Consider the following 15855-nt stretch of genomic DNA (forward strand, 5'->3'; position numbering starts at 1 on the left):
TTAGAATGTCCTAAATATAAATTTTAAATTAAAATACTTGCATTTTTGATTGAGTTAAACTAGATTTTCAAATTGATTTTCAATATTTTCTAAACACATAATTTGATATAACCTGCAACAAAAGTGTTGATTTCGCCTATCTATCATCCCTCGATATCTTTCGAAAGGACTCTGATCTGAGAAAAAATGTACAGCTTGTTATAATAGTACACTACATTTTGTTTAAAAACCTACAATCATCAAAGACTGTAAAAATCCATTTATAATTATTATTTAGAGCTAAAAACTCGTTTATAGATCCAAAAGATCTAGCTAAAATCTTTCATTCTGAAAAACATATCCCCAACATACATTAAAGTTTATAAAGACGTAAAAACTCTTACTTGATTTTGAATGAATTTATTATGTGTGTAAAAAAAAATTTATTATGTCATTTTTATTAACAAGGTAACTTTGTCCACAAAAACAATTTTTCCAAAGCATGAAGAGCAATGTTCAGCAGTACTTCGAGTGTCGACTTATCATGAGACAAAAGTCTACATCGTCGACATTTATCACTTGAGTGAATGACTCGATCCTCACTAGTTTTCTCACATCTCTTACCACTAATCAATGTCTAACTCTAATATTCCATATAATATATATGGTGCGTCAGATAGAGCTAATATGAATATCATTTCATCAGGATATCAATTATCATCATTCGCAAACAGACAATATTAATGTGGAACAAACACAACACAAAACAAAAAACGGAAAGTCGCGTGAAATAAAGCAATAGAATTTTTATAAAAATATATATTTGTAATTAAATTGTAAATAAAAGATACACATAGTCAAAAAGGTTTACCTATATTTTTTCCTATAGGAATCCCAGAAGTTTTACATTCCGTATTCAGAAGATCTCGCCTGCTGTTTTATGAAGGAATTGTCTCTCAATCCTGTAAGCAGATTCTGTTTGGTGTTCTTTTTTTGTTATTGTTTTTCCTATCAAATATATAGGGAAAAATTGTCCTTTTTAAATTACGAAGAAGACAGGTTATTCCGATTTAATTAAATATATATTTTTAGAAAAATTCTATTGCTTAAATTCACATTCATTTACGATCCAAAACGACTGGGAATTAACACAACGGTTTTTGAAAAATTGCTTATTTAAAGGGATACAAATTTTACAAAACTGTAAATTTAATACAGAACACGTTGCGACACATACAAAGGAACTTGAAATTCTAAATTACGTTGAATTTCCCATTGGAGAAGTATTTTCGAATTTAACCAACTTGGGCTCATTGTAATCAACATTCATTAATATCAGTTACTGTAGTGGAAACTCGTTGACGAGAATACTAAACAGCTTATTTGAAAACTTGAATCACTAGAGTACTAAGATTATGCAGTAATCTTCGTTACCTGGATGTAGATGCCTTTGCAAGTCTACGCAGTTTAAAAGCTTTGTACAAATCCTATAAAGTGACATGCCATCAAATATTATTTTCTTTCGCCAAAAATCGGTCCTCCACTCCGTTTTTAATATTTTAAATTACTGACTGTGTAAACGCCCCGTGGAATCGTTGCCTTCCTTCACTGTAAAATTAAGTTTGAAATTCAAAAAATTATATTTTAAGAAAATTCCAAGATTCTACCAAAGGTTAGGGTTCTGATTCCTTGTGGTGTGTCCACGGCGATAACCAGAGACTTGTTGGCACCGTTGCTGGCTCTCATCCTCATGATCAACTCCAAGACGGGGATGTGGGCAGAGGGGGGTACACACCACACCACATGACTCGAATGACAGACGAGGGGCACATCTATTGTATTCGATGGTGGCTAACCAGGGTAAAGTGTCAGGTCGCCCCCGTATTTGATTCCCGGACAGACGACCAACCCCAACGATCCAAAGTAGTCCTCACAGTTCTCACGCCTATTTTGTTTTACTAAAGAGTTGGTAGTGTCGGAATAATTGAGGGTTGTGTTGGTTGGATATTGTTCTCCACTGTGATGCATACAGCTATTTATTACATTTTCGGGCAATGATAGTCCAATTTATTATATTATTAGATTAATGACCGGTCTGCCACAATAGCACATGACTACTTCCACTGCAAAGGTTTGTTCCCGTCGTGGGGCACTTCCTTGTAGACGTACTTGAGTGTGTTGATCCTCTCTCTCACTCAACCCACCCCCAAAGGAGTCCACCTTCCCTCGGAACAGCTCTGCGATATCAGCATTCCTATTTCCTTCTGAGAACTGACTAAGCCACCTTCGAATCGCCCGAGGTGTTTGGACGTAATTTCCTATATGAGGGGGTACTTTTCGACGAGGGTCTTCAATTGAGAGAGGGTGATGCAGGTTTTGTCCTCAGCTGTCCAAACAGTCAGGTCCTTTTAAAAATTAATGATGGTAAATAAGTTAAAATAAAAATTAATATTTAAGAATAATTAGTCAGTATGGCCATCTCACATTTGTTGTTTAACAGCAAAGTATTATTAATTGCCTTGTTGACTATCCTCGTTTTCTATGGAATACTATCAGTGCCCGAGTCCCCCACAATCAGCCACCGAGAACTAATGTGCACTCTCCTCGAGGCTCTCAACAATGGGGCAGAACAGGTCCGGTCAGGGAAGGCCTTCACGGAACATTCGAAGGGGTTTTCGGACGGGTTCAACCAACCAGTCACCTCAACTGACATTGATTCCAACAATCACATTTTGTCCACTCTTGATTATCATTTGGGGGGCAAAATTAGAGTGAGGAGTGAAGAAGGAAGAACAAGAGCAGTGGCGATAAGTGGTAATGTGACGTGTGACTTGGACTCCCCGACCAACATGGAGTACCCCACAGAGGACATGACAATATGGATCGACCCCCTCGACGCCACCCAGGAATTCACTGGTTGCCCGATGTGTGCAAATTGTCGTAGAAGGTCTGTTGGAGTATGTGAGCGTGATGGGGTGTGTGGTCGTGGGGGGGCAGCCCGTCATCGGCATCGTCATCTTCCCCTTTCAACACCCGTCTCGTCGAACATGTGACCGACTTGTGGGAGGGCGTAGATTGGGGGTACCACTCCGACGGGAAGGGACGAAGCAATGTCCTCCTCTCCACTGGGGGTGCCACTCCCTACCAACTGGTCATGTCCCGCTCACACGCGTCCAAATCGGCCTTTTCCCAGATGGACGTGAATGTGACGCGGGCGGGGGGATCGGGTGAGTGGGGGACTTGACTGGCAGGGTACAAGAGTCTGCGTGTGCTGGAGGGGCAGTACGACCTGTATTTGCACACATCCCGCATCAACAAGTGGGATTTGTGTGCTCCCGATGCATTGGCCAGGTCGAGTGGAGGCCGCATGGTCGACCTGGACATGAACCCTGTCGACTATGACCACGACCACGTCCATCGATCGGGGGTTCTCGTGTATAGGGATGCAGAGGTTGTCAATATCCTCACTCCCGCCCTTCAACAATTACGCAATTGACAACTGGTGTTATTGTCCCCATTCTTTTACATTTATCACACAATTCAAGTCCAACAACAGAGGGGGGTTTCTCACGGGGTCTGCCTCCTCCATGAAAGATAGCACGTGGACTGCGATTTGTCATTGTTGGCCTCGTCGGCAGTTGGGATCCCGTCATATGCTGGTTGTTCCATGGGTGCCTAATGCTAATTATGGTTGATGTGTAACGACGAGGGAAGGTTGGACATTTTGACTGTGTGGTACATTCGAGCACCGTCCGTAAAGGAGAGGAATCGGTGGGTTGGACATAACCGTGCCCAACGCATCAACCAACATGACAGGAGGGACAAGTACGACTTTTTAGATTTTGAGTATCGTCATTTTCGGTATCTTTTATTTCCATTTCACATTTCTCCATGTTTTCGTCATTTTTAAGAATGTTTCGTCAATAAACTCATCTTTTATTCTTAACTCTATGATTTCTTCCAGGTCAGTTACATCAATTCATCTAGTATTTCTCCGAATCCCGAGATTTCACACGAAAAATCATCAATAATTCCACATTTGATTATTCCTGTGTCCAATGGTTGTAATCTTGTTGAGTTGTTTGGAAAAAATAGATTCAATCGTATATCGTTAAGTTTTCCCACTTCTTCCTAATACTCTAGTAAACGTGCACTTCTGAGTTGACAGTCGAGAACTGCTATTCACTGTTATTATAAGCTGTCTAAAATTTTAAGTGTTTTGGATGAAGCATTCTTGACTGGCTTAACCAAACACGTTCTTTTTTGATTTGAGTTGTTCTGTAAAGTTCTGTTTGAGGGATTCCAGCATTTTTAAGCTTCGACGTAAGTATATTCTTTATTCTCCACGAGATACCTTCACAGACTTATAATGTAGTCATGGAATATCAAACTGGAGTTTTGAGTACATAAAAATAAATCTTAATAATTTATATAACCCCATTCCCTGGAAATTAAGACTTTATACAACCCTTTCAATGTGTTGGCGAGTATTTTGACTGTACGTTATCCCGAGTATTTTGACTGTTTTGGTGTGGGGAATTTGAATATTGTTAATTTTGATTGTCGAAGTGAAATTGTGTTCTCGTGTATTACTTGTTAGAAGAGTGACTGATGATTTGGTTGGTGATAGGGATAGCCCGTTTAGAGTAATCCAGTTATATTCTCAATAATGAGGACCTTCCCGCCATAAAAATTAACAAAAATATTTTTTGGATTTTGGTTAAAATGTTCAGCACGCATTTTCTTGACTCACATGATCAAGTCCTTGAAACTTTCCTACCAAAAAAATTCTACATTTTGGTTAAAATGAGCAACAAGCATGTTCTCGAATTACATGATGCGGTCCTTTAAACTTTCACGCCAAATAAAATAAAAAAAATTGTTCTCTATTTTGGTTAAAATAAACAACGAGAATGTCCTCGACACGCATGATGAAATCCATTAAATGTTTTCTCTTTAAAATTAAATGCCAATATATCATTATCGATTGTGAATTAAATTTAAAAAAATAAAAACGAAAAAGAAAAGAAGATACCACAAAATCCAAAAAGGAAAACTTCAAATATGCCACGGAATGAAGTTAGTTATCAAAATTTGATGGCCAACGTAATGGAAGAGACGATATTAACATGCAAGATTGTTGATTGGTGTGTTTTATTGGAATGTTTGATTAGTGTGTTTGTGTAGGTGAGGATGTTTATATTCCACGAATTTTGGTTTGTTTTTAGAGAGCGGTGCTTTTTCCATGGACAGCTGTATGTGGGATGTTTGAGGGTAGGCAGAAGAGAAAAGTTATTCATATATGCCAAGGAAGGAGGGACAATAAACATTGTTTATTAACAGTCGTTAGAATAGGGTTACATCAAACCAGGTCGTTTAATATATTAGCTTATAGTTTTTTGATGAAACAGGCCTTCCGCAGGAGCAAGGTCCGGTCTGTTTTTGCGGTTTTATAATGAAAACAATATTACCTTGGAGGTTCACATAGAATGGAAGATCAAAATAATTCAATTACCAAGTCGTTTCCAAGTTTAAGAACTACATTGACATGTTATTGGGACATGGTGTGTCGTAAGAGAGTATGATTGTCCAATTGGGCACAAAGATGTTCTCATTAATTATTAAACAAATGTCGTTTTAAATAGCAAAAGTCAGGCATGGACCAACTCCAACTGGTCGAAATCAACAGAATGGAGCAAATGGACGGCCCTGTCAATAAAGGAGGCGTGTTGTGAGTCCCCCTCGGCCACGATCTGATTCATGGACTGCATGTAGGCATCGACGGTCTCCAAACACACAGACTGGGAGGACCCTACGACGAACAAGCCTCCCCACCTGGCAATGGCAGATCCCTGAACATGTCACACAAAGTGTTCCTCAGTTTGCTCAAATGAGCCTCCAATATGGCATTGTTGGCCATCTGCTGGGAGTGCTCCTCCTCCAACTTGGCACTCGTCGACTTTAACTTGTCGATGGCTGCGTGGAGGGTCGCGTTCTTCTCCTCCAGGTCGGTGATCTCGCAGCGGAGGGATTTGAGTTCGTTCTCCCGCACTGCCGTCAGTCAACAAACAACCCCGGTTGTGCTCGATGAACTCCTCCGTGAAAATGGGCACCGTGAAGAACGGAGTCACCGCCGCCGACTCCTCCTTCGTCGCCCCCCTCACACTTATTTCCTTCGTCCTCCGTTTCCTTGGACCTCCGTGTTTTCGCGGCAGAGGCTTGTTCTTCAGGTTGGCTTGGCGAATGTATTTCTGGAATGAAATATATCTTCACTCTTTTGCGGTAGTCTGGCAGGCGTGTCCACTCCAGTGATATTTGTTGTGGAGAACTGGCCTCCTTCCCCATTTCCTTTCTTCTCGCTATTTCGAAGCGTTTGAATGCTGGTGGGGTAGACGGGGATGACTACCTTCTCGTTCGTCCTCATTTATAGAGATCTCTGTCATGCAATATGGTACTGCATTATCCATCTCCACGTCGTCCATGTTTGTCAAAAGTTTATTTAAATAAATTATTTAAATAATAACAATTGTTCTACATATTTTATAAATCCATAAAAGGACACAATCATTCCTAAACAGGTGTGGGCGTTAACTGAGGGGGAGCTAAATGGAGATAGCCTACTTTTCTCAAAATCACAATCCTAAAAATTAAAACTTGTTTATTAATATAAATTAAAAAGTATTTTATTTCATAAAAATATTGTTGTTTCTTGTGGTGTATGATTCGTGATCTTCAATGTGCCTCCGAAATGGCCGATTCTCTCACACATAAAATAGGACATTCCCAGGAGGGGAGTGGGGGACAGCGTGTGTGGGGTGGCCTGAACACTCCCGACCACCCGTCAATCGTCATGGTTGGTCATATCATATATTTAGCGCCAATTGGAGTCGAACAGAAGAGATTCGTTGTTGGGCATTCTGGACGACTGTCGACTGCACGTTGGAATGTACTTAATGTGTAGATCATGAGGGAGGCTGAGGAGTATTTGGGGAGAAGGATGGAGGAGACGTGGAATAAGTGCAAATCACAAGTCTTTTCCCACTCTTCCCTGTCCTTGTCGGTATGTTCTACCACAAAGAGCAGAATAGAGTGACCTGAGTGAGAAAACAGTCCTCCACCAAAGTGAGTACGTCCGCAATTATGTCTCCACAATAAAAGAATTTTGTCATGAAATATTCGAAAAGCAGTCGAGGGCGTGTCTGATGGACATGTTCCTGAATTGCCCCAGTCGGCCTCCCCCAGTTGTGTCCATTCAGCAGTCTAGAATGTCTACGATCTGTGGAGGATTATCAGCAAACTCAGTTCGGGTGTGTCCTCTGCAGAGCGAATTGACCTTTCGTTGGACTATCTGCACGAGAGGTGTCATTTAGTGGTGGATGGGCAGTTTCATGTCTAAACTGGAGTGTGGTGGACTGCCGGGCATTCTGGACATGACTCGGTCGATGGGGATAAGTGAGGACTACGAGGTGGAGTAGTGTGGATATGAGTAGGACGGGATAGTGGAGGGAGTCCCCCTCTGGCAAGTCATCTTCTACTGTCTCCGAGGGAGGGTGTACGACGTGGTCACTCAACTGCTCTCCTCCATGGTCCCCAATGACCCTCTCTCCCTCTGTCTCCTCTCACACATTCGAGGGGAGGCAGTGCAAACAGACCGACTGGCACTCCCCTCCGATAAATACAAACGACTGATTTGTTTGATGTTGTTGGGGGAGAGTGGGAGTGTCCACGTCGAGGGGGACGACTGGTTGTGGTGGACACTCTCTCTCCTCAGGAAGGATGGGGGCACTCAATACTTGTCTATGGGGGACTGCACAGATCTAAGAGTGCTACTTTTGTCGGGACAGTTCACTCAAGTCATGTCCGCACTGGACAATTGTGACCCCCCTTTCTTTGTTCACTCCCTTCCTCTGGTCCTCATGCTCATCCAGAGTGGGGTACTGGCCAACAGTCCGGAATGTTCTCGAATGTGCTGGCGGGTGTTGAAGACCTACGTGTTCAGGTTTCTGAAGGGGGATTTGGGAGGGACGTTGGACTGTCTCTCCTTCCTGTGGTTGGCTGGTGGTGTGACGTGCAGTCCCCTCTCCAATGGGAATAATATGTTTGTGGAGACGGTGGCCTCCCTCATCAATCACACCAATTTTGAGGTCATTTTGGGGAAGAGGGGTGGGGGATATGGACTGATTGACAAGTACTTCGACAGTCCTCGCTCGTTCGTCCTCTCCCTGGCCGACCATTTGAGGGAGAACAGACAGGTGGAGAATGCCATTCATGCATACAACTTGGCCAATGTTGTGTCCTTTGTGAGTGTAGAGTGTTGACGAGTGTCTGGACTTGTTTTTCGAGAATTATCTCATCCTCCTCTCCAAACAGGACAGTCCGGAGAGAAGGAGTTTGGAATCAGTGGGACTCCACTTGGCCGAAAAGTACTCCTCCATGTATTATTCAGTTACCGGAAAGAGGAAGTAAGACATGAGAAAGTGCAGAGTTTGTACATCATCCTCGACCTGACCACGTTTTATAACTTGTTCAACCAGGGGGACTACGAGGAGTCCATTAATGTATTGTCCTACTCCCAGCCATAGTTAATCGAGGCCATCGGACTCTTCCCCCTCTCCAACTCACTCGTCCACTCCAAAGTCCAGCGGTTTGCCAAACTGTCGGCTGAGGTTGCATTGGGAGTCATGTCTGGTAGGTCAGGTGGTGTATGTGTGATTTGTTATTGGCCAATATGATGGCCATCCAACACATCTTCCTCACACTCTCAAATGCTTCGGTTCATTCCCTTTCATATTCCAGGCCAAATGTCTATTGAAGAAGAAGGGGAGGGCTCTCATTAGTTATGTCGGACATTTGCCCTACCAGTTCCCACCTGAGTTCACTGCCAAGTTGATTGAGATCGAGTCGTCTTTGCTTGTCGAGTCTCCCGTCTAGTTTGTTATTTTTGTGTTTCCCATTTGTATCATCTTTATTTCCAATCGGATTAGGCGACCTTTAAGTTCTGTTTAATGCTCCCGATATGTCCTATGAGGCCAAGTGTACGTCAACCTGGTCCTGTGATCGAAACCCCCAAGACAATCAGCAGTCTTTAGAATTATTATTGGTCTACAGTTTTTCGTCGGCTCTTCAGATTTCCCGATTTCTCTATAAAAATTCTTTTGCTATCGTGACAGAGTGAGTTTTACAAATATATCATTCAACATTTTTACAGCTCGATGCTTATTTTGAGATAGAAATAAGTCGGTTACTCATGTCTGATATTTGGTAGAGAAAAAAGGGAATATCGGCTCGTTAAAAAAGGTGTCAAAATAAAGTTGGATTCGAATATGGCAAGAATCAAAAATAAATTTGAATTAGGAACAGATATCCGATCCTTGATTAATTACTAGTCAAATTTCTCGGTTATAACTTATGTTTTGCTATACGTGTGCTTCACTTAAAAAATTAAGCTGTGATTAGGAATTCATTAAAAATTGAGATTATGGCAAAATATCGACCGAGAAAATAGTTGAGAAATTACAATCATGTTTTAGTTTTCCACCAACTACATCTCCTGAGCGAATTTACAAATTACGACGACAATGCATGTTGTACGCAATAATGATTAATCAAAAAATTAAAGCTCATTCTTTTATGTCCAAATGATTATGAAAGGAGACAATATTTGAATGCTGATGGAATGTATAATTTTATCTTATAATTTTACCAGCTTGAAGACTTGTAGCAATCTGAGAGGGGTTATTTTTGTTTAAGTAACAAGAGAACTCATTCATGCGAGGATGACCTCCTTATTTGCGGAAGGATTATCGCATAGTATATTTTCATTAATAATATTTTAGTTGTCTCAACATGCAATTCGCTTATTTGGTAGCTCCCACGGCCTTAATATGAGTGTTAAATCAGATAATTTATTACAATAATATATCTAATTTATTAAGTAATGTTTTGGCTACAATGTGGCAATTTTACAGCGACTGCCTACTTAAATGTTTACTGGTTTAGAAACGAAATATAAAGACGCCAGCTCTCTCACCATCGTCCACCAAAGAAAGCTGTCTCAAAATATATGAGCACTCAGATATGTCTGCGATAGTCTTCTCTGTTGAATGAAGTTGTATTATCATCAAAAGCATACATCAAAGGAAACAGGCTTATTTACAATGGGAATCGTTCCCGCCAATATATAAATGCGCGCGTTCGTTGGCAGTTTAGTTTGAATGAACAATTGTTGGTTGTCAGTTCCCGTTTGTGCTCAGTTCTGCCAAAATAAGTGTCCTCTATCCTCGGACGAGTGTGTCTACGCACACCCAAAGGCGGGAGTGGAAATCATAAATGGTCAGACCACCACCTGCTATGACTACCTCAAAGTAAGTGTTGTTTATGTAATTATCCGAATAAATGCTTTCGGGGCAAATGTAAGTTCTATCACCCTCCCAAACATATTGGCCAAAGGGTGACTAGTCAGGGAACTCGGCAACGAACGAACACTCCACTCATCTGTCCAGTAAATATTCATGTTGATCATCACTAGTTAATGATCCCCGTCCTCTGCTTACAAAATGACCCAATTCCCTGTTACGCGGTTGTGCCGTACTTGATGTACCCCTTCTGTTTGCAGTACCATGCGAGTTTCACTGAGGACAACTAGTTTTGTTAATAAAAGTTTGTTTATGACTCTACTTTGGCCAAGTTGAATTCGATGCAATTGTCATTATCTCAATTGATTGTAAATAGACAAGGGTTCCTTCAGATTTTGTGTTATTCTTCTGCTAGTACAATTCCATTACTCTGAACATTCTACAGAAACATTCATGACCCACTATTTGTAAAATTATTTTCAACTTGACACATTGTCATTTTTATAAATATCGCTTATTCGGCAATATTGTTAAAACATCAAAGATAACTCAATACTGAAAGTTTAGTATGGTTTTAAGAAACAAGATCAAAGAAATATATTCGAGTTTTCTAAAAGTATTTTCACTGCCTCCTTTATACAGCATTTTGAGAAATGTTTACAATTTGAATATAGCAATGCTTATTTTCTTGGCTTAAAATTATTATAACTTATTAAATTTTTATTGCTCTCTGTTTTCAATTCTGAACATCGCCTTTGACAAAATCGGTTGAACCCAAGAAAACTTCCTGTCAGGTTCGGAGAGATCGGCTTCCGATCGCCCAAAGACTGGTTGCCAGAAGCTGCTAACTTGTCCGAGAGATTCTACTCCTTTTCAATGAACTCTCTTTGGATTTACTGGCTGATGACCTGCAAAAATTTTGGACCGCAGCCAACCCCCTCTGAGATGTGCAGACAGAGGACTGGGACGAGATTTAGGCACACTCCGTTTCCATTCTACAGCCCCTACTAGACCAACACGCCTGGCCTGCCTGCATTCCACAGCACACAAGCACATGGTTCCTGGCTCAACGCCTTTCGTCGAAATTAACGGACTCGTTGTTAAATGACGAGACCCTCTGGAATATACATAAAATAGAAAAACTAAAATTACGCTTTTTCCCAAAAAAAAGAACACAGGGTACTTGCTTAGGTTCAAAAGGGTGATGTCCACTAAGTCAAAAATTACTCTTATTGTTGCTAAAAGACCTAAAGATCGCCATACTGCAAATTTAGTAGATTTGAGAAAGTATGTTAGCCTTAATAGCGATAATGAATGGGTATTCTTTTTTTAATATAAATTGTTTTTTTAGAAACAAATAATATTTTAACAAAAAACTTGTAAAAACATGTTAGGGGTTTGCAATCGACGCTTAATTTAATAAATTCTTAATTGTAAAACGATTAGATCAGGGGTGCGCAAGTGCGGCCGTGAGTCGATGAATGTGCGGCCGTGGGCACAATTAGGTCATCGAGCAACTAATCTTAAATATAATGCTCATAGTATTAATAAATCAAGAAAAACCCTAAATAATAATTAAAAATATTCATATTAAATAAAATTCTATTTTTATATAATGGTTAACCTTTATTAAAAGTAATTATCATAAACGGTTTAATTTATTTATGTCATTACCTGTTAAAAGACGACGTTCTTTGAATTAAGAAAAAAGAAAATTTAATATCAACTGTGAAAGTGAATACTTCGTAGTCGAAACAGACAACAATAGCATACAATGCTTATTGTGCCATGAGATTGTGAAAACTATAAAACGGGACAATGCTAAACAACATTTTCAAAGACATTTAGACCACCTAGTTGTCAAGTCCAAGTGTTCAAGAGAAGATTCCGCCGAAAATTTGAAATACAAATTAAGACAACAAAAAAAATGTTTAAAAACTTTTTTAAATGTGGCAAATGCAAGAGTTGAAGCATCCTTTCGAGTTGCTCATATCCTTGGATCTGCTGGAAAACCTTTTTCAGACGGCGAACTTATGAAAAGATGTATCATGGAATCAGTTAAATGCATTGATCCCGACAAGGAGCATAACTTTGAAGCAATTCCACTTTCACGTGACACAATTCAGCGCCGAAAGTTTCATATTGCCGAGCATCTTAATCTATCACTCTTACAAAAATTAAATTCTCAAACTACTTTATTTTCACTTGCCATTGATGAGTCGAATGATATATGTGATTCTGCTCAGCTGATCATATTTATTCGTACTCTATCCTTCGATTTTGAAATACATGAGGATTTTCTATCCATGAAGTCACTACCTGGAAATGTACGGGGTCAAGATATATTTAAAATAGTTAAACAATGTTGTTTGGAATTCAAATTGGACATGACATGTCTAAGAGGAATATGCACAGATGACGCACCAGCAATGTTGGGTAGAAAACAAGGATTTGTTGCACGCCTAACTGAATATGTCTCAGAAGAGTATAACAATAAATCAGTTATTGGCAAGAAATATTCTCGTTGTATTCGGAAGAACATATTTATGTGAGTCTACATTTTCCAAAATGAAATATTTAAAAAGTCAATATAGATCTCGGATAACGGATACAAACTTAGAGTCATGTTTGCGCATAATGATATCTATCCTACCAGTGGATTTCAATAAGCTCGCAAAAAATACCAAAGATCCTGGCCGTCATTAGAATAACTTGTATAATACATTTCTTTTAATTAATTTTCCTTCTTTCTTATCTTTTTTCCATGAAATAATTATTTATTTTAATAATATGATGTCGCTGATGAACGAGAGCATTTCCTGTCCAAGAACTCATTCGGTCTCGATGACAATGGGCAACTTATGCGGTCACTTTTAATAATTAAAAAAAATTACTATATTAATATCGAAAAAATAATGCAGAAAATGTGCGGCCGTGGAAGAGAAAGAAAAATAAATGCTATGCGGCCGCAAACCGGGTGACTCAAAAATCTCAGAAAATCCTCGGGGTGACTTACGACAGTCATATGTGTTTCTCTCAACAAGTCGATAATATTACTACGAGGTGCATGAAGAAACTGAACATCTTGAAAGTGTTTCTTCGTAAATGCAGACAGTGTATCAGCTTCCCCGCACGACAAGCCTTATACCGGCAATTCATCGAACCCTCCCTTAGCTATGCTTGTGAGGCGTGGGGAGGGTTTATCAGTGGAACGAACCGCGCTAAAATCGAGAAAACTCAAGATCGCTTCCGAAAAGCACTGCAGGGACCGAACGAACATCTACTCATCGCCCCATTTAATGAAATCTTGAGAAGAAACCTCGGGGATACAGGGCCTAAAACACCACCACCGCGCCCTCACAGAAATTGTGCCGGGACAAGGGAGGAGCACCGGGCAAAGTTGAGGACCCTCCTCAGAGAAGCCGGGATCACCTGATTAATTAGTTTTATGTTTTGGACGGTGATCTTGGTTCTAATAATAATAATAATGCGGCCGCAAACCCAAAAAGCTTGCGCACCCCTAGATTAGATAGTCACTACTGGACCAACACGCCTGGCTTGCTTGTTAATTGATAGGTTGCCAGTGCGACATATGCCTCATTGAGAGAACAAAGTATGCCTCATTGGAGAACCCTGCCTTTTCGTCCCCCTGGCTTTCGAAACGAGCGGGATAATCGGCCCAAAAGCTCTTGAGTTCCTTTCGGAAATCGGCTTGATGATCTCAAAGAAGAGTCACGAGAGACGTGAGTCTAGTTGGCTTTTTCAGCGCATTTCGCTCGCGATATCGCGAAACTGCTATCTATTCGCGCGTCCTCTCAATCAAAGATTAACATCATTAATTTACTTAATTAACAATTATTTTAGTTTAATAAAAAAAAATGAAAAAAAAAAAAAAAAGTGCGACATATTATTTATTGTTTTTCTTGGTATTGTCTTTTGGAACATACATATGGAAAATATGATTTTTTATAAGAAATTTTTTTTAATATGGTCAATTTGCAAGATGGGCAATTTGCAAGAGTGAAGTATATTAGCACTTGAGGCACGTAAAAGTCTAAACTGACGCCTTTGCCAATTACACAATTCTAAACTGACGCCTCGCGAGGCTGGTCGGGTGTCTCGTGAGGCCTTTAATTAACTTAGCTATCTTTAATTTCTTTCTTGCTTTCATAACAATAAACTATCATTTAAAAAAAAAAAAAGTCAGTTAATTATTTTGAGTAATTCGAATTGAGGAATGAGCGAGTTTTTCTTGTCTTTAGTTTTTTCTTAATAAGTATTTATAATCATTTTTTTGTAACGAAATGGTAAATCTAATTTTCAAATTTTAATTTTATTTTTGTAATAATAGTTGAACTGATTTTTTATAAATATCAACCAGTTTCAATCGCATTTAACAATGTTTTTTCACAAGAAATATAAAGTACTGTTAATCATGTCTGTTTTCCTCATCATACTATATCATCTTGTATGCCCAAAAAAGCCGGAAACAGTAAACAATGAAGATTTTTTAATAGTTTCTGCCTACTACAATCTTGGGGAATTTTTGAAGCCAGACGGAATTCGGAAGCCTTCCCAGTACTATGTGTGGATTTATAAATACGGTTTTGTGAAAAATCACATTGTGTTTTTCTCGGATAGCAAATCTTTTCTCGACCAACTGTTAAAGGTCCGAAAAGGAAAACAAACCACTGCCATTTATCTTTCTCGTTGGGAGTTGATTGGATTTAAAAATATTCAGAAAATACAGGAAATATTCACTCTTCCGGGTTATGGAAAGCACCCACTCCAAACGGGGAATTTCGAGTATTCGGCAATCGTGAATTCCAAACACGAACTAGTCGAAAGGGCCATTCGAATGTTTTCAAATACGTACTCGTATTTTGCATGGACAGACATGGGGTTATTGCGTAATACCGACCCTCAAATGGACTATAGTTTTACAACTTCCAAATACATTGACAATACCAGCATTGTCTGGTCCCAGGTAAGAGATTTTCACGAAGAATCCATGGATATAATCACCAAAGACGCCAAAGAGTGGGTTGCGGGTGGCATGTTCCTTGGTCATGCCAAAGTCCTCCTCCAGTTCTGCGAAACGTACAAAAAATTATTTTATAAACTCCTGGACCTCAATTTAATCGCTACAGACGAACAAACTCTCTACATTCTCTTCACCCGTCAAGGACGGGCTCTAGCAGACAGTAATGTCAATATGCACGTGTACAATTGCGGGTTTTTCGGACTTTACACTCTCTTTTCAAATTTTAAAACTACTGACAAATGTGATCTCAGGGAAAAACCATAACTACAAAAATAACTAGTTAATACTAATCAAACAAATTCTTTCTAAATTCATGTATTTTAAGTTTCTTTTTATTATTTTGATTTCATCTTGATCACAAACAATTTTTATGAAAATGTGAAAAGCGTTATAGCTTTACTGTCCTGAATAAACAATATCCAAAATATCATTTTTGTTAGTAGGAGGAATTGAATTGATGTATTTTCTATTACTAAA

General features: G+C 39.5%; 1 protein-coding gene across 1 annotated transcript; it reads left to right on the plus strand.

Annotated features, from left to right (window-relative positions):
• Positions 1-14769: 14769 nt before the first annotated feature.
• On the plus strand, positions 14770-15642 carry LOC115232269. The gene has a single exon (XM_029802101.1). The coding sequence runs from the start codon at positions 14770-14772 to the stop codon at positions 15640-15642; it is 873 nt and encodes a 290-aa protein (XP_029657961.1).
• The last annotated feature ends 213 nt before the right edge of the window (positions 15643-15855 follow it).

Source organism: Octopus sinensis, unplaced genomic scaffold (assembly GCF_006345805.1).
Source record: "Octopus sinensis unplaced genomic scaffold, ASM634580v1 Contig20285, whole genome shotgun sequence".
NCBI lineage: Eukaryota > Metazoa > Mollusca > Cephalopoda > Octopoda > Octopodidae > Octopus > Octopus sinensis.